Here is a 20,221-nt window from a genome sequence, read left to right on the forward strand (position 1 = left end):
AAATCAAGAATCATAACTACCCTCCCATAAACAAGCCCTGTTCCTAATGCCCTGAAAATAACACCAACTCCTAATAGGAATGCTCAACTGTCATCTGAGTGGTTAAAATTAACGCAGATAGAGTGATGCCAACATATTCCAGCTGCTGACAGAGAAGATCTATCCAAACCAGCAATTTTTAGTCCTTCAGTCCTTTAATCTTTAAGCTCACTGTGCTTTCATAAAGTAGTACATTAACACCAGAGCAGTGTGTCTCTGGGGTTTATGACTGGGGTGGCGGCACACTAGGGCATAAAGTGTTTCATTACACTTCCTTTTGTTAGTACTGCCCTATCTCCCAAGCTCCATTGCCATACACTATTTGTTCAGATAAAGCCCTATGTTCAGGGTGACTAATCGCAGCACTGTGTTCCAGATGGTTTGATTACAGGATGTGGTTAAAGTGACTCTTCAAACATTCAGCCCAGCAGTAGGGCTCTTTAAAAAAAACATAATGCATTTTATGGTCATGTGACAACACTTACTTTTCCTGTCCTAGTGCTCTATATATACTTGGCACAGGTAATGGGAAAGTCCCTATGATTTTTGGCTGGCAGGTATTTTATGAGCAACCTTAGTTGTACATTTAAAATCTTCCCAAATAATTATATTTGAAGAAGGATCTGTCTGAAGGTTATAAGCTTCGAGGCTGGAACAGCGAAGCTTGTACTATACAAGATTCAGCTTTTAAAAAGTACCAGTATTGAATACCACAGAGTGACAACAACAAAATAATGGGGGCAGAGAGTCCTGAACAAAGAAATGGTGATAAATCATACCTTGTACAATAGTCACATTGTGTAAAACTGTAGGGTAATATGATATCTGAAATATATGAATTTTATCCTGTACTCATGAAATCAGCATATTGTGACATTTTGTCCCTAATGTTTCACTAGAAAAAATATATACAAAAGGAAAGAAATGTGTAAACTTTCTTTTTTAAAGGCATATGGCATGAATGGGTTACCATTTGGTGTTATTCGAATGAGGTTTCTGTTTTCTGCCTGGGTGCACATCAAATCCATCCAGATGTGGTAGTCTGAGAGAGTTCAAAAAAACTTCTGTCTGATTCCAAACTCAGCATTTGCGATGCTTGGCAAAGACTTCTGTCCCGGGGATGAGGCACTTTAAAGACTCTGAAACAGTCTTTAAACTCAATACAAACAGAATTATGTCGATCCACTGGGAAATCAGGCATTTGCCCCGTTCTTGAGGAAACAGCTTCACAAATACCAGAAATAATAATTCATAAACCACATTTATAACATCTTGGGAGCAAAGCCTCTTCGCAGAGAATGTCTATCATCTATAAAACTAGTGGGAGATCATGCTTATTGGAAAAGGATGGTAGTTAGCATTAAAAGGAAGTCACTGAATAGGATTCAGTCTAGACTCTCTCTCGTCAGTCCCTGTGTAGTTAGTTCCTAGGTGTTAGTGATTCTCAGTTAGGTAGCCGCTGTGCCGCCTGGGGTTGTGGATGCAGACACTGCTCCTATTTTCAAGGAGTGTCATCTAGTTGGAAGAGATAGGCATACTGTGTATACAAGCAGAGTAAAATATTATAGGGGCCATGTATTACAGTAGGACAAATAGCCTCAAGTTCAGACCTGGGAGGTTCTCCTTGTCATTCAGGATCCCAGATGAAGGAGACTCTGCCACCTTCATCCTGAGGGCTTCAAGATCACAGTAACCATTTCCATTGCAGCCAGACAGAAAGGGATGAGAGGTTCTTATGGGCCAGGCCTGGAAGTGGCCCACATTGATCAGGTCTCTCACTTGCTTTCCATAGGACTCAGTCACATGACCGCATCAGACTGATACGGAGGATGAGAAGGTGTCTAGTTGTGGGCTCAGAAAGGGGAGGGAAACATGGCTTGTAAGTTTCCATCAGGGCAAGAACTGTGTATGCAGTGCTGTGGGGATCCAGGAGAGAATGGCCGTCTTTTGGCCGTGTGCCTGGTATGTGTGTGTCTAGGGCAAGGATTCACAGAAGTGAGAACCTTTGCATTTGTCTCCATTTATTTCTGATTCACTAGGAACTTTAACTTTCCCTAGGGATTTGGACTAAGGCGTCTTCAAGGTTTCTTTTAGGGGAATTAAAAGTGTGACATGAAGAACGGTTGAAGAAACTTGTCTAGGCTGGAGAGTAAAGGAGAGATAGAGGTTGGATGTGGTGGGTCATACTGTAATCCCAGCATTTTGGGGGGCTGAGCGGGGAGGATCGCTTGAGGCCAGGAGTTCAAGACCACCCTGGGCAAAATACTGAGAGCCCATCTCATTTAAAAAAAAAAAAATAGAAAAAAAAAAAAAGAGAGAGAGAGAGAGAGCAGAAGGTGAGGAGAATGCCAACATGGTCATTATCCTTGCCTGGATGAAAGGCTGTTGAGTAGATGATGGGTGGACTGCATCTGCAGGGTATCAGGAGGCACAGCCAGGACCAAGGTATTCAAAGACCAATTTAGTTTAACACAAGGAACAACTTTTTAACAAGAGGGCTGGAAAATAACTAGGCAGTCCTGGGTGGGTGCTGGTGAAATCTTCTATCAGTGATGAAGCTGGAGGGAAAAGGGACACATACACACCCACACACACACACACACACATATGAAGTCCTGAGGGTGTTGCACCAACAGTGCAGTTGGCTTCCTGGTCTCATAGCTATTGCACCCTTGGAACTTTGGCCCATAATGGTTCTCTACGCCTCGTAGTACCTTTCAAGCTTTAGGCTTCTATTCCTATTGCCAATTCTCTGGAACTTCCATATTTCTCATTCAGATTCCCAACATAAGCCCCTGTTGGGCTGGCTGCCTTTGCTCCAGGTGCCCATCACTGGTCCAGTCAGATGGGAGCAGGGTTAGGATCACTGGTCTAGGTGCGGGCACCATGAACATGAAATCCAGGATCTAGCCTGATGTGATAGCATAAGAGGCCTACTGTAAAAATGCAGGTAATAGACAGAACTATACTTCCACTTGTGCATCAGTGTATGCCTGTGTACTGTTCTTTTCATGCACAGACTCTTGAAGTGCAGAGTTTGGATGGAGTTCCAAGTAAAACATGGTTGATTCCATAGCACCAAATAGGCACCTAATGTGTACCCTGTAGACACACACAGTAAGTGTTGAGCTTGACATCTTCCTGGAAACCCTTTACACAACAGAACACTAACTGAAATCCTTATGAGGTCTCAGGCTTCTTTGGCTTGAGGAAGTAAGAGGCTCAGGTTTTATAATAAAGACCTTGTTCTTATTAAATGTTCTGTAGGTAATAGGCCTTTGGGGGCAGCATCTCAGACAAAGTATTAACAATACAAAGAAGAAACCTGTGTGTGGTCAGCACACTCTCAAACTATCCATTGTACTCTTCAGCTGTATTCTTTATTAGTAATAAGCCTCAGATATTTTTCAAGTATAACATGTTACAGGGCATTAGCTCTCTGACAAAGACCAGGCCCAGTCCATGGGTGGACAGAGGAGAATGATAAACCTGGTAGAATACTTGAATATAAAGATGACAAGTACCTGTATAGAGCGTCCCCAACACCTAGCTCACAGGCTAGATGTTTGAGTAAGTGTGCATGAAAAGAAACTCATCTTTCTGGAGTAAATGTACACTTATTTCCAATTTATATGTGAGAAATAGAACTTTATGCCCAGATTTATAAATTCAAATTTGCACTTTTAAAGAACTGATCCTCATCATGGGCGTTTATGCCTTCAGTAATTGTAGTCTGCTTTATATGACTGTGGGTTACAAAATGTTCAAGATTTTGAGATTTCAGCAAAATGATAAATCATTTACATGTTTTAGAACTTAAACACCACCTTTATACTTGGCCCTTCACAATGGGATGTTGTCTAAACATAGACCTTCTTACAAAGAAACAGTACACTGTGTGGTTTATATGAGAAACATTCCTTAAGCCTTCATTCCAATATAGAGTGGCAGATTTGGCTGTGTAAACATGTGCCTGTATATATTCGGATATGAATTGTAGGCAGATTTAAATACTCTGTGGCATTGTGAAGCGGCTCATACATATAAAGAAAGATAAACACAAGCACACATATTTAATTAGCACTGCTTGATGGAGACTGTTCAAATTCTCCTTGGGTGTAAAGCATTAAAACAAATTTTAGCATTTTAAATACGGAATGCTTCTGGAAAAATAAGGGTGACTTATTTAGGTCCTTTGAAGTTGAAAATGGACTTTTCTTTCCAGGACTTTATTCCTTCCAAGTGCAAATAACAACGGCATCACTTATACCTCAATAAGAGGTCTGCTTGTGTGGCTTCCAAAAAGAGCAGCAGGAGATGTGAATAATTTTACAGTGAGGAAGTTGCAACTGCAGATTAGCCTTTGTGACAGCTTCAACCTGTGGCCCCAGATAGCCAGTGATTAATTGCCTGCCCTGGGTCCCTTCCCTTTTTCCGGCTCCAGGTTTCCCTTGAGCTTGTTTTGAGAAGGTGAATTCCGTTCTGAGGGTTCTGCGTGGGCCGGCGTGCTGTGTGGAGCCGCGTGCTGGGGGGAGCGCAGCACGGTCACACAGACCGAAGCTTTCACGGCACGGCCGGGCTCGTTAATGCGAATGAGCCTGTGTCCCGCGTGCACCGAGGAAGCCGAGCAATGCGGGCGGCCCTCTCGCCCTGCACGGCCTGCGCGCCGTGGGGTCTGCGTGCCTTTCCCTCCACCACGCTCGCCTCTCCCCGACCGCTGCCTCTGTGCTGCGGGAGGCCGCCTCGTCCCAGCCAATCAGACGCTAGTGCTCGCAGCGGGCGCCGGCCAATCCGCGGCCAGCGTTCGCTGGAAACGCGAAACCCTTAGGGGAAAAGCAATAACAAAAGCCTTTCACTGCAGACAAATGTTAAGTGTCTGTGCAGACTTTTCCTGTTTTTAATTTTATTACTGCAAGAATGGAGGGTTTGTTGTTTCTTTCATGTTTCCTTTCAAGCAATTTTAATTATACATTTGTGCTACATCAGGGACTCTGGAACGCAGTGATTCAGCCTATTGGATCTAAAGCTAAAATGCAGTAACCTTCTGGCAATACAGATATATTCCTGCACTGTAAATATAGCTGACATGCTAAAGAATTTTAAGCAGCTGCAAAAGTCTTTGACACCACACACAGTGCCCCAGAGAGCAGATGATGAGAAAACCAGCTCAGTCTTCCCCTTCGCCTCCTCTCCCACTCCCTCCCCTTTCCTGAAGGGATGTGCTCATAAAGAATCCTTTCCTCCGATTGTTCTGTCTTGTGCAAATTTTGACCAAATGCCTAATTGCCATGGATTCTCATCACAATATGAAATTTTATACTCAATGGCTTAAAAAAAAAAATGTCCTGAGGGAATTACATTGGAATCAGCTATGATTTGAGGAAATACTTGCTTTGCTCCATCCTAGCCTTTCCCCTGCTAGCCTATTGCTACAATAGACTGAATTAACACTGAGTAATAATTCAGCTGTTGCCTAAGTAATAGCAACATAGACCATATGGGAAACAATTTTAAAATCTCCTTTTGAGACTTTGGAAAGAAATCGTTCTCCAGCGCGCCGTGAGGGGCTGCGTCCCAACCATTCAAATATGTTACCTGCTGTTAAAAGGTTCCCAAGGAAATGAGTCTTACCTTGTGAGGTTTCCCTTACCATAAAGGAACCCAGTACAGGTTTTCTGTAAAATTCACAATGGCAATGGTCATGCAAGTGAGCAAACTAGCTAGAAATAGACTTTGACTAATGTCTTCTGGTGCTTCCACGAAAGACTAGGGGTAGATGCAGAAAGAAAACAAAGGCTCAATTAAATATTTTATGTCTTTACCCTGATAGTTTATGTATGTCTCAAAATCAAGATTCTATTAAAATATGCTTTAAAGAAGTGATTTTTTTTTTAATTTGACATTTGTCCTCTCAGAAATAAAGAGGATATTATATTTTGTTTCTCTGTGACATTTGGTATACTAAGCACACTTAAGTTTAGTAATTCACAGATGCAGTGCTAAATTAAATTGTCTGTCTGAAAAGCAGTTAGAAAAAGCAGAATGGCTTGCAGGAAACAAGTGTGTTAGTTTTGAGATTTCTTTTCTAATCCTCTGAGGCAAATGCTTACCAAAGTTGATTCCAAAGATAACCCCTAGAGTAAATCTATTGTGCACATTTATTTTCTTAAGAGGGCTATTTTAGGAGTCCTTAATATGAAACAAGACCAAACACTGAAACAGATATGGTACCCAGGCTGATTATTGTCCCACAAAGTCAAAGAGGGGAGGATTAGGGAAGTGAAATAATAGTTGATTGTCTGCTATCTGGACTCTTAAGTCCCCACTCTCCTCTCTATGCCTATTTTTATGCACCTGCATAATTTTTTTTCTTAATAAAAATCACCATCATTTTATATTGTTGAATTGGAAACAAAACCGATTCCTTTCAGTCACCCTCTGGTTTAAGCACTGGTAACTGGCGCTAGTTTATGTTGGCTGCTTGCCAAACGAAAGCAATTATGTGTAATAATAGAAAAATTAAGAGGTGAGTGTTGCTGTTTTACAGCAGGACATGGCAAAAACCATTTCCTTCTGTCAGCAGTATCTTGATTACACTCTCACACACTGTCTCACCCTTTTGTACCACGTGCGCACGCGCACGAATGCACAACACACATTATTTCCTGTGGGTTTTAACTTGAGGTCACTGAAACCAGAAAGAGGAAGAATGCAAACCACAGCTTTTGAAAGCAAATGAGAATAGAACTTTGCTGTCAAAAAAAAAAAAAAAAAAAAAGAAAGAAAGAATGAATAAGTGAACTGGAAATAATAGTAATCAGTGGTAACTATGATCCTTTTTCATCCCCCGCCTCCTGCAGGTGTCCTAGTGGTCAATGTCACGTGGAGGAACAAAACGTACGTGGGAACCCTACTGGACTGCACCAAGCACGACTGGGCCCCTCCCAGGTAGGAACAAGGCCTTTTATTTCTCTCCTTCCCCCATCCTCTCTTTGCAGGGAAACTATAGAGAGAGATTCATAATACATAAAAGTGTGCCTGTAATTGAAACCAGGCAAAGGAGAAATGAGCAATTTAGGACTGAACGCAGTAAAATGCAGATGCTAGATTTCTTTTCTGTCAGAAGATCTCTACTCCCCACCCCTTCTCTCCTGTCTTTGTTTTCATTTTTTTCTCAAAGTGGGAATTTGAACTGGATTGTAAGCTAGCTCCTTGAGCTGTTTTTCTTTGGTTTTTCTGAGGAAGAATATAAGCCCTTGGTAGCCTGTTCTTTTGCAGGTGTCAGAAATCGTCAGTCTTTTCCTTGACTGGGCCCAGCCCTTAAGCTACTGGAGTGTTGACTCCTCTTTGCTGCATTGTGTACTTTGTGATTTCACTTGGCTCTTTTGGGGATGCTCATTTTCACATCTGTTACTTGCTTCCATAGGTTTTGTGAGTCACCAACAAGTGACCTGGAGATGAGAGGGGGCCGGGGCAGAGGGAAGAGAGCAAGGTCTGCCGCTGCTGCCCCCGGCTCTGAGGCCAGCTTCACGGAGTCCAGAGGGCTGCAGAACAAGAACAGAGGGGGGGCCAATGGGAAAGGGAGGCGGGGCAGCCTCAATGCCAGCGGACGAAGGACACCCCCAAATTGTGCTGCTGAGGACATCAAAGCCAGCCCTTCCTCCACCAACAAAAGGAAAAACAAGCCTCCAATGGAGCTGGACCTGAACTCCAGCTCTGAGGACAATAAGCCTGGGAAGCGTGTCCGCACAAATTCCAGAAGCACTCCCACTACCCCTCAAGGGAAACCAGAGACTACTTTTTTGGACCAAGGCTGCTCTTCTCCAGTGTTAATCGACTGTCCCCACCCGAACTGCAACAAAAAGTACAAGCACATTAATGGCCTGAGGTACCACCAGGCTCATGCACACTTAGACCCAGAAAACAAGCTGGAGTTCGAGCCTGACAGCGAGGACAAGATCTCGGACTGCGAGGAAGCATTGAGTAATGTGGCACTTGAATGCAGTGAGCCAAGCACAAGTGTATCTGCTTATGACCAGGTGAAGGCACCGGCATCCCCTGGTGCTGGAAACCCGCCTGGGACCCCAAAGGGAAAGAGAGAACTGATGAGCAATGGCCCAGGTTCCATTATTGGTGCTAAAGCTGGGAAGAATTCTGGCAAAAAGAAGGGCCTTAACAATGAACTGAACAACCTTCCAGTGATCTCCAACATGACGGCTGCGTTAGACAGTTGCTCAGCAGCAGACGGCAGTTTGGCTGCTGAGATGCCTAAGCTGGAAGCAGAAGGATTAATTGACAAGAAAAGTTTAGGAGATAAAGAAAAGGGCAAAAAGGCTAACAACTGCAAAATGGACAAAAACCTCTCTAAACTGAAAAGTGCCCGGCCCATTGCCCCTGCCCCAGCCCCCACTCCGCCACAGCTAATCGCTATACCCACTGCAACCTTTACAACCACCACCACTGGGACAATACCCGGACTGCCCTCCCTCACAACAACTGTTGTTCAGGCTACACCAAAGAGTCCTCCGTTAAAACCCATTCAACCAAAGCCCACGATTATGGGAGAGCCCATCACCGTGAACCCAGCTCTGGTGTCACTCAAAGACAAAAAGAAAAAGGAGAAGCGAAAGCTAAAGGACAAAGAAGGGAAAGAGACGGGAAGCCCAAAAATGGATGCCAAGCTGGGGAAACTAGAGGACTCCAAGGGGGCCAGCAAAGATTTACCTGGGCATTTTTTAAAGGATCATCTCAACAAGAATGAAGGGCTGGCAAATGGACTGTCCGAGTCTCAGGAGAGCCGCATGGCCAGCATCAAAGCTGAGGCCGATAAGGTTTACACTTTCACAGACAACGCTCCCAGCCCTTCCATAGGGAGCGCCTCGAGGATGGAATGCAGCACTTTGGTGAACGGGCAGGCACCAATCGCACCTCTGCATGTGTTGACCCAGAATGGGGCAGAGAGTTCAGCTGCAAAGACAAGCAGCCCGGCCTATTCAGACATATCCGATGCTGCTGACGATGGTGGTTCCGACAGCAGGTCAGAGGGCATGAGATCAAAGGCCAGTTCCCCATCAGATATTATTTCTAGTAAGGACAGTGTGGTAAAAGGGCATTCTTCAACTACAGCACAATCATCTCAACTGAAAGAATCCCATTCTCCCTATTACCACGGCTATGATCCTTATTATTCTCCAAGTTACATGCATCCAGGGCAGGTCGGCGCCCCTGCAGCTGGAAATAGTGGGAGCACGCAGGGAATGAAGATCAAGAAGGAGTCTGAGGAAGATGCTGAAAAGAAAGACAAGGCAGAGCAGTTAGATTCTAAGAAAGTGGACCACAATTCTGCATCCTTACAGCCTCAGCACCAATCGGTGATCACACAAAGACATCCTGCCCTGGCTCAGTCACTTTATTATGGCCAGTATGCCTATGGACTCTATATGGACCAGAAGTCTCTGATGGCCACCAGCCCTGCCTATAGACAGCAATATGAGAAGTACTATGAAGATCAGAGGCTGGCAGAGCAGAAAATGGCCCAGACTGGGAGAGGAGACTGTGAAAGGAAAAGCGAGCTCCCCTTGAAAGAGCTGGGCAAGGAGGAAACTAAACAGAAAAACATGCCATCGGCCACAATCTCAAAAGCTCCCTCTACTCCGGAGCCTAACAAAAACCATTCTAAACTAGGGCCATCAGTGCCTAATAAAACTGAGGAGACAGGTAAATCACAGCTTCTCTCCAGTCACCAGCAGCAGCTTCAGGCCGACAGCTTCAAAGCTAAGCAGATGGAAAACCACCAGCTTATTAAGGAGGCTGTAGAAATGAAGTCTGTCATGGACTCTATGAAGCAGACAGGTGTAGACCCAACCTCGAGATTTAAACAAGTAAGATTGTGGAGCGTGGCCCCAACAGGGACAGAGCAGTCTGAGACTTGTATTATACATATCTGGGCTTGATCTGGTTAGACTTCTGACACAGGAAAGAAACCCACATTAGTTTTTTTCCTCTGCTCTTGAAAAGTATCTTAAGATTCTCAAGAGTTACTATGTAGCTCTAAAATGTGCATTATCACTATTTTCTGGTCATGTTGTATAGTAAAAGGAACTGTGAACATGTGCTTTGCAGATTTGTGTTTCATGCCACTGACTTGCTCTGTGACTCTGATGAGGTCCCTTAATTTCTTCCTTTCTTTTTTTTTCTTTTTCCTTTTCCTTTTTTTTTTTTTTTTCCCTGAGACGGAGTCTCGCTCTGTGGCCCAAGCTGGAGTGCAGTGGCGTGATCTTGGCTCACTGCAACCTCCGCCTCCCAGGTTCAAGCGATTCTCCTGCCTCAGCCTTCTGAGTAGCTGGAACTACAAGCGTGTGCCACCACCCCCGGCTAATTTTTTGTATTTTTTTAGTACAGATGGGATTTCACCATGTTAGCCAGGATGGTCTCGATCTCCTGACCTCGTGATCCGCCCACGCTGGCCTCTCAAAGTGCTGGGATTATAGGCGTGAGCCACCGTGCCTGGCGAAGATCCCTTAATTTCTTAGTCTAAGGCGAGGGCATTCCACAATGGGGCTGCTGAATTCCCTTCTAACTCTGAGATTCTGAGTCTCATCTCTAAAATATTTATTTTCCATTTTCAAATTTCTACTAGCATCTTCTTGGAAGATAATAATAACTGGGTCCCTGAATTCACATTTCCCATTAATCTTTTTAATAGAATTCGGGGCCCAAATTTCTTTCACTTGTGGTCAGAGATGCCTAGATTTCAGCCTTACTCTCTATGTTGAGTACCCCAAAACTCAGAGCTCAGTGCTGAATGTTTGTGAGGAGGGTGAGGAGGTTTGGGTGGCGGGCCTCAACAGCTGTCCCAGAGCCCCAGGGGTCAGTCAGCTTGAGAACACCTGAAAATTGGTCACCATGAAACCACAAATGTACTGGCACCTTCTGTCATGGTTCAGACATCCTGACCCACTGCAACCCTGTGAACATTAATTCTGGTATTTCCCAGCACTGCAAGCCCCCACTCCCACCCTCACCCCCATGCTTAGATACTCCCTGGTGCATTAGAGCAAGAACCACCAGCCCCCACCACTGCCACCCACACACACATTTACTTAGGCACAACTTTGCATGTTCTCTGAGAACCTGAATCCCCAGTGGGTTTCTATCATGAATGGGATGGGGATCACAAAGGCCATTTAGGATTCTCAGTTTCCCCACTTCCAGAGGCAAAAATCAGGCTGTCACTTCACAGGGATACAGAAGAATGATATAATTTTGGGGGTTTTATAGATGGCTTTGTTTTCCAATACAGAAGCCATAATGTGTGCTATTAATTTGAAATTTGTTTTGATTAAGATGTTAGCACGTAATGAGAAGTGAGCCAATATATTAAGCCTCAGCTGCAGTAGATGAGGAAAATGTATTCGGAAACCAAGAGTTTTTCCTCCTAAGTGATGTTAATAGCTATAGCAATTACTTAAATTTACTATTATTAGCTTGAGTTGGAGTTTCTAACATTCTTTTTTACCTGTGCGAGATATTAAAAGGCAAATGAAGGTAGAATTAAATATGTCTGAGGATGTTATTTAGTGTTGAGGAATGACATTAAGGGCCCAGCTCTGAATTTCAGCAGACCCGAGTTGGAAGCCCAGCTCTACGACTGGGCAGCAGCATGACCTTGACGTTGCTTTGAACTTTAAACACTTGGTTTTGTCTTCTGTACAAGGGATCAATAATAACGCCTATCTGGGACATGATTACTTTGTAAGACAAGGAGGTAAAACAATTAGCACAGTGTCTAGCACAGAAATAAATGTCAACTTAGTATTAAAATTAAGAGTACTAGTCCTGTCATGATTATTTACAAGCTTTCTTTAAAATTGAAATTTTAAAACAAATCTGTTGGGTTTTTTTCTTTAAAAAAAAAAAAAATCAGGATCCAGATTCAAGAACATGGCATCATTATGTATACCAGCCCAAATATCTGGATCAGCAAAAGTCAGAAGAACTTGATAGAGAGAAGAAATTAAAAGAGGATAGTCCAAGGAAAACTCCTAATAAAGAGAGTGGTGTGCCCAGCCTTCCTGTATCGTTAACGAGCATTAAAGAGGAGCCCAAAGAGGCCAAGCGTCCTGATTCTCAATCAATGGAGGAGAGCAAGCTGAAAAATGATGATCGAAAGACTCCTGTGAACTGGAAGGACTCTCGGGGAACAAGAGTGGCTGTCTCCTCACCCATGAGTCAGCATCAGTCATACATACAGTACTTGCATGCTTATCCTTACCCACAGATGTACGACCCCAGCCATCCTGCATACCGGGCTGTTTCTCCCGTCCTAATGCACAGTTATCCTGGTACGTGTTGTCGGTTCTGACTATATTGGAGGGAAGAGGCGATGTTCAAATATTAGCTGTTAAAAACTCAAATTAGAAGCTTCAAGAGTGACATTTGTTTTGCTTGTTTTTATGCTGTTTAAAGTCCCAAAGATAAAACTGATTTAATATAAGTTTTTTAAATGAAATGTCAGGAATCCTTAGCTATAGTTTCCATAGTCTCTGATGGTCTGCTATAGCTGTTAGGCTGACAGATACTTTATTGCCTATAAAAATATTCTAAGCACTTACTGTCATAATCATTATAGTTACTATTCCTTTCACTTAAGCAGACACGTAAATGTATGAAATGGCTGTAAGCTCAATTCTGTTTATAACCTCCCTTCATCAGGATGAATTAACTGGGAGAAGAAAACTGCAGAAGCTAGATACAGTTTAATGATGATGTAGCCCATTGTTAATGTAACCCCCTATTTTAAGATCTCTTTGACTCTTATTCCAAATTCATGTAACCCAAATTATTATTTTTTTTAAAGATATAGCCTGTAACTTGATGTGGCATTTGTTTTTTATCTGCAGGGGCCTATCTCTCTCCAGGATTTCATTATCCTGTTTATGGGAAGATGTCAGGGAGAGAAGAGACAGAGAAAGTCAATACCAGCCCTAGCATCAACACGAAAACAACCACTGAATCTAAAGCACTGGATTTGCTCCAGCAGCATGCTAACCAATACCGCAGCAAGTCTCCTGCTGTAAGCCTCCTTTTGTTGTTATTTAAAAGTACTGTGTTTTGGGGAGAAAGGGGAACAAGCTACAGAACAGTCTTGAAATATAAATGGTTTCGGAACCCAGCTGTGATTTCAGGATGCTGTTTTATCCTAATACATAAAGAATGGAGCGTTCAAAAGTAAGATGCTTTCACACATGAGAGAAAATTGTTAAAGCATGTATGGCAGTAGCTAACTTTTCTGTTGCGAAATCTAGTATACCTTGCTTACCCAGGAGGATGGTTGTTAGCTGGGAATTTAAATTCATAGGAACCAACTTTTGGTGTAAAATATGTTTGATAAGGCATTGAGGAATTAGGTAACAGAGGAGTCTATTTTATATAATTTTTGTAAGTAAGCAGGTCAGAGGCTATAAACTGTTGACCTTTTGGGCAAATCAAGCTTTTCAAAAAGTGTTTTCTTGCGGGACAGCTTTTAAAAATCAGATATTTTACATACAAATTCAGATGACCTCTTTCTCTTAAGACAATAGAAAATCTGGGCCTGGAGTGAGCTACCGCCTGTAATCCCAGCACTTTGGGAGGCCGAGGCGGGCAGATCACTTGAGGTCAGGAATTGGAGACCAGCCTGGCCAATATGGTGAAACTCCATCTCTACTAAAAATACAAAAAGTAGCCGGGTGGTGGTGGGCACCTCTAATTGAAGGTACTCCGGAGGCTGAGGCAGGAGACTCACTTGAGCCCGGGAGGCAGAGGTTGCAGTAAGCAGAGATCGTGCCACTGCACTCTAGCCTGGGTGGCAGAACAAGGCTCTGTCTCAAAAAAAAAAAAAAAAGACAATAGAAAATCTTGTTCAAAATCACATGGCAGTAACTGATGGGAGCCAGTAGCCCCATCTGGGCAGTCTGTCCCGCTCCCCATCAATGTGCATGGGTGTAAATAAAAGCTCCCCAACCTGCATCGCTTGTCTTTGTTATTAGCTTGACTTCTGGAGAGATTTGAGGTTTCTCCTACTTGAATTGACCCTCCATATTCACATCACCAGTGTTCATGGTTGGAGGTTCATCACGAGCAAAGCTGAGTGCCCATGACATGTAATAAGGCACAGATTTGAGCCTTGCACAGTGTGAGGCTCATTTCCAAGAGTAAGTCATGTGGTTTAGGGGTGAGAGCTGTGTCTGCTGTTTTCTGGCCTTAACTCTTTGTCATGTCCCTTTAACTCTGCTGAATAATACAAATATTTGTCTGTGAAAGATGACTGTTCCCCAAAAAAGGTGACTGCTGTAGTCCTAGAGACTGTTGTGAAGAGAGACTAAACAAAAATAGGATAGTGCTTGGCTAGGAAAGAGTTTAAAGTAAATTAAAATAATAGTATCTGCAATGTGTATGAGTCTACCAGAAACTCTATAGAGAAACTAGAAAAGGTGATTTCGGAATCTTTCTGAGACCTTCTTCTTAGTATAAGGATTTCTTTTAAGTGAGAAGGATAACTTTAGTTAAAGGGTGGTTAGGTTCTAAAGGTAGAAAGTCATAGGAAATAAACCATCATTACCCCAGACTATGGTTTGGGGAGATGGGAGCTTCTCTGTGAGAGTTCAAAAATTGAGAGCTTCAAAATGTGGGTGTAGGACAGTGATTTCTTGTGCTTTATATTGGCATATAACTTTAGGGCATGTTTTTTCAGTAGAACAAAATGTATACAGACACGTTTAAAATTGTGAGATAGGTTCTCTCCATAAAATACAAGTGTAATTAGAAAACTTGACCTTACAGGTATCTCCAAAACTACTTATTTTCTAAAAGTTGTTTATGGGAAGCAATTGGGTACATTCTTAACCTGCAATTATGAATGAATATAGAGAGAAGTCCTCTTATTTCCGTCATTTCAGGAAAACATTGGTGTCACTCGGTTTATTTTGGGTGGAGCAGTTCTTTTTGTGTTGGCTTAATTCCAACGGAAACTAATGCATGTTTTTTTGAAATTCTCTTTAGTTACTAAAGATTGTATCTTTATATTTACTTTTTAATCATTAACACAATATTGTCAAAGGGACAAGGGTGGTTTAGTACTCTTATAAGTTGATTTTCAGAGCGTGAAGGGGGAAAATTTCTCTTTTTTGTTGCAGCCTGTGGAAAAGGCTACAGCTGAGCGGGAACGGGAGGCGGAAAGGGAAAGGGATCGCCACTCCCCGTTCGGCCAGCGGCACCTGCACACGCATCACCACACCCACGTTGGCATGGGTTACCCGCTCATCCCGGGTCAATATGACCCTTTTCAAGGTCAGCAGCTCTGTCATTATTGTGTCTTTGTCCATTCTGCTTTGGAAAACAGTTGCTAAAATTGCATTTCACATCTTAAAAATATTGAGCTTTGAGTTCACATTAGCTCTCAGGAGGGTTTTTAACACTTATTTCCTAGTGACACAGCTAAGGCTATTCCCTCATCTTTGTATTCTATTGAGGCATGAAATGGCTACCACTTAATAATTGTCACCAGTTGATGTTATCGGTGGCTTACTGTTATCTCACAGACTGAGGGTGGTGGCCAGTGTCTGGGGCACTGAATATAACAATCAGAAGATCAGATATCTACTTCAGGGAAATTGTAGAAAAAGGGAGGGATGGTGGGAGGCTTTGGTGAAATTACTTGTTCTGATTTCTGCATGCCTTTTAAGTTGCTCTTTTCCCATGGAAATCATGAGAGTAATGTGATCAGGTTTAACACTTTGATAACCTCATTCAAGGGTTCTTCACAGCCCTTCACTGCTGCGACTTCACTAAATGGGAGAATTGAGAAAGAGAAACATGTTTTAAGCCATAGGATTGATATCAGGGAATCTTCACCTTGTGGTTCATTAGTTGAGCATGTATTATTTGTCCCATCTTTGTCATCTCATAGAGGGTGGGTGATGGCACCATCTTTACAATTTGCTAGAATACCCCAGATTGCATGGCTTTAAACAACAGGAATTTATTTTCTCACAGTTCTGGAGGCTGGAAGTTCAAGATCAGGGTTCCAGCACAGCCAGCCTCTGCTGAGGCCTGTCTTCCTGGTTTGTGTGCAGCTGCTGTCCTGCTGTGTGCTCATATGACCTCTTCTTTGTGCATGAGCTGGTGGGTGGGGAAGAGGCAGGGGGAGCCCTGGTGTGCTTTCTTATAAGGACACTAATCCTGCCCTATTAGGGTCCCACCCATATGACCTCATTTAACCTTAATTACCCCCTTATAAGCCCCATCTCCGAATCTAATCACATTGTGGATTAGAGCTTCAACATTTTGAGGAGACATAATTTAGTCTATTGCACTTGCCAAGTTGCCTCTTATGCTGCTGTGTGAATAGAAAGTAAGATAATATGTTTGAAAGTGTTTCCAAAACTGGGAAGTGATATACAAATGTGAAGGGGTCATTTTTATTTATTCAAGTCTTTTTAGTTGGTGTCAACTAATAGTGTTTAAAGAGAGCTTTTCTATTTCTTAAACAATTTGTATTGAGTGTGGTAAGTACTTGGAAGAGAAAGGTTTTATTTCTAGTCTAACACATTATACCTATATGTAAATAAAGTATAGATGAGAAGAAAATAATTATCTCTTTTAAGATAATATTATTGTTATTGTACTGTCTTAAGTTACCTCTGGGAAAAGAAAATATATCCAAATAAAAGACATAGAAAGAGACAGTTATCTTCCCTGGGTTTGCATTTGTTTACTCTATTTTTCCCCAGGACTGTCTTCTATAGAATTTAAAAGAATTCTCTGTTAGGCAACATCATGCCATTTGGAGCTATTAAGTCTCTGACTGCTACCTTCGTCTTGCAGGGTGAAAGTGAAGAGCATTTCTAAGTTTGATTTACTGATTCTGTGTATCTTATGGGACGCATTGTGTTCAGTCACTGGGGAAAATGTTAAAGTGATAACAATTATTATGGAAGTATTGTATTCTAGGCAAATAGCATGCCGCTTCTGTAATTCACTGTGACTTTTGATTCCTGTTGTTACCTGGCATCTATTATTTCTCTTGAGCTTCCTATTCAGGAATGCATGCAAACCATTTAGCACCATGCAGAGCTGGAGAGATGGAATGCTGTATCTCCTTCGAATAGCTATTAAGAAAACTGTAGAGTATTCAAGAAAGGATAGATAGCGGATAGACCACATGGTTTGTACCGTGTCCTTGCTGCATGAAAGAGTTCATGTGTGTGTTCAGGAGAGGACACCGTGCTGCTACTGGGTCTGTGGCCCTTCCCCACTGGGCCTGTATCTACTCTTATCCTTCTAAAGATCGCAGACAGTCTACATTTTTTTCCCCATTAGGCTTGACCTCTGCTGCCCTTGTTGCCTCACAGCAGGTGGCTGCCCAGGCATCTGCATCTGCAATGTTTCCTGGACAAAGAAGGTAAATATCCTCTACATTTTTAATTAGTTCTAGATAGAAATATCTTAATGGTTGGGAGGAAGCAAGTACAGGATTTTTAGAACAAAAACTGAACTCCTTGGGTTTTATATCCTTGTAATGAATGTGTTTATTTATGCCAGTGTAAGTTGCTTCACATGCAACTTAAATTCCATGAACCCCGTTCCGTAAGGGTTACGTAGATTAGTAATTAACTGATTAGTTTTTTAGGCAGTTGAAATTTTCTTGGGTTATCCTTACAACATTGCTAAAATAATTCACCATGACTCCCTTTGTTTTATTATGTTTAAAGATAAAGTCGCAAATGGAGACATTTATTTTCATAATACTAAAGGTAATGTTTGTTCTTTGATATTTTAAATTATTCCCTAAGTTTTAAGAAGGAAAATGATTTAAAGGAATTAAATTGTTAGTATTATAAAATTAATATTTTTCACAATGCGTATCATTACTTTGTGTTTATTCACTTTCTCTGGAATTGAATTCTACATTTGAATGGAATTAAAATAAGTCTTATTAGTCTTATGGTTTTCAGGCTTACAGTGACAAATATTGACAGAGGCTGGGCATGATGACCCATGCCTGTAGTCCCAGCACTTTGGGAGGCTAAGGCGGGTGGATCACCTGAGGTCAGGAGTTCCAGACCAGCCTGGCCAACATGGTGAAACCCCGTCTCTACTAAAAATACAAAAATTAGCTGGGCGTGGTGGCGTGCGCCTGTAATTCCAGCTACTAGGGAGGCTGAGGCATGAGAATTGCTGGAACCCAGGAGGCGGAGGTTGCAGTGAGCCGAGATTACACCATTGCACTCCAGCCTGGGTGATGGAGTGAGACTCTGTCTCAAAATTAAAAAAAAAAAAAAAAACCATTGGCTGGGCATGGTGGCTCATGCCTGTAATTCCAGCACTTTGGGAGGCCGAGGCGGGCGGATCACCTGAGGTCAGGAGCTCGAGACCAGCCTGACTAACATGGAGAAACCCCCTCTCTACTAAAAACACAAAATTAGCCAGGCGTGGTGGCACATGCCTGTAATCCCAGCCACTTGGGAGGCTGAGGCAGTAGAATCGCTTGAACCCAGGAGGCAGAGGTTGCCGTGAGCCGAGATCAAGCCATTGCACTCCAGCCTGGGCAACAAGAGCAAAACTCCGACTCAAAAAACAAACAAACAAACAAACAAACAAAGTGTTGATAGAATCGTGTGCTAAGGTTTGCTTTTCTTTTGCAGAGAATAACAAGATTGGAAATGTACATTGTCATGTGACTGGATCACATGGGGAAGCGCTTTATACAGACATCAGTTCCATGGTGTTAATTTGAAATGCCTTAATGGCAGGCAAAAACCAGTCATTTCATTTTTGTAAATTACAGATTTTATCACAGAGTAACAAATGTTGCTGTAATTAAACTTCTGTTTTATATATATATACGTATACATATCTGTATATATACATATATATATATATAAAAATATAAATATATTCTTTACTTTTTGTATCAGTAACCAGGCTCGCACACACAGGGTCTGCTGCCACGTTGCAAACCACTCAGTAAAGGAAATTAAAAATGTATTTGTCATGTTGAAAAGTGTTAGCCACAAAAGGCTACTTACTTTCTTTTCCTTTTCCTTTAAAATTGTAAATAAATAATGTTATGTATCAGTGTGCCTGAACCTTGCATATCCTTCACATATTTCCCATAAGCCCCTCAGAAAGGCTAACTGTGATGATGACACTTTGGTACAATTTAGATGTCTATTTGGTGGCTCCTGTTAAAGACGCATCAGTGTAAAATGTTCCTGTAGTCACTGTTTGTACTTGTGTATTGTGGAAAAAGTACTTTTGGAAGGCATGGGGTTGCCAGTACCACAAAAACTGTGTTGTACATAATGTAAAGATTAAAATGGGGAAATAATGAGCATCTGTGAATAATGAGGTGTCATTTTTTGATAATCTTGAATGGCAAATAACCCAATAGCCTGCGTACCAGAGACATCTGTGATTGTTCTATTACTTGAATAGTTCTACAGTCTTTTTTTTTTTTTTTTTTTTTTTAATGTTTACAATTATCCAGTTTTAGAGGAGAGAGACTTTAACGCCATTGCCTGGTTACTTGTTTTATGCTGTAATCTAGTTTATTTTATGTAAAATGTATATTGAATGCTTTCCTTTTTTATACCTGCCTTAAATAATTTGGCAATCAGAATTAAAAAGTTTTTTTTTTTTAAATAACGGCTTCTTGTCTGTCTCATGTTATTTTCTGCCTGATAGTCATTCTAATTTTCAAGAAAGGGTTTCTTAATATTATTAATATCCAATGCATAAGATACAGTAAACAGATAATAACTTTTCTTATAGGATACATAAGTATAACAACCAAATGGTGTATTTAATTTGGTGAATGTATTCCCATTTACAGGGTATTTACCCTAAACATGAAGTACGATATCACTGGAAATTAGTAGATACAGGTTTCTGTGGTATGGAATGATACTTCAAAGATGCAAATGTTATAACGTGGATAATAGGGAAAATATGTAAAAAGTCATTTAGTTAGTTAGCTGTCATTACATTGATTTACTAGAATATTTTATGCCAAATTTTAACTGCCTCTTCTCTCCCTTCTTTGCTTTGAATAAACACTTACTGAGTGCCTGCTTTATCCCAAGCACTGCCCAGGGTTCTGGCATACTGCAGTAAATAAAGCAGACACAAATTCCTGTCT

At 41.8% G+C, this 20,221-nt stretch overlaps 1 protein-coding gene across 2 annotated transcripts in view; it reads left to right on the plus strand.

Annotated features, from left to right (window-relative positions):
• Positions 1 to 19,728, plus strand: part of ZNF608 (zinc finger protein 608) — a 118,869-nt gene extending 99,141 nt beyond the window's left edge. For both annotated transcript variants that reach the window (XM_011987758.1, XM_011987759.1), the window contains 7 exons: positions 6,900 to 6,987; positions 7,466 to 9,920; positions 11,966 to 12,383; positions 12,942 to 13,114; positions 15,216 to 15,369; positions 17,401 to 17,482; positions 18,726 to 19,728. In XM_011987758.1, the coding sequence (XP_011843148.1) occupies positions 6,900 to 6,987; positions 7,466 to 9,920; positions 11,966 to 12,383; positions 12,942 to 13,114; positions 15,216 to 15,369; positions 17,401 to 17,482; positions 18,726 to 18,732 (3,377 nt within the window). In that variant the 3' untranslated portion in view covers positions 18,733 to 19,728. The remainder of the gene's footprint in view (positions 1 to 6,899; positions 6,988 to 7,465; positions 9,921 to 11,965; positions 12,384 to 12,941; positions 13,115 to 15,215; positions 15,370 to 17,400; positions 17,483 to 18,725) is intronic.
• The last annotated feature ends 493 nt before the right edge of the window (positions 19,729 to 20,221 follow it).

This window comes from Mandrillus leucophaeus, unplaced genomic scaffold, assembly GCF_000951045.1.
Source record: "Mandrillus leucophaeus isolate KB7577 unplaced genomic scaffold, Mleu.le_1.0 Scaffold316, whole genome shotgun sequence".
Lineage (NCBI taxonomy): Eukaryota > Metazoa > Chordata > Mammalia > Primates > Cercopithecidae > Mandrillus > Mandrillus leucophaeus.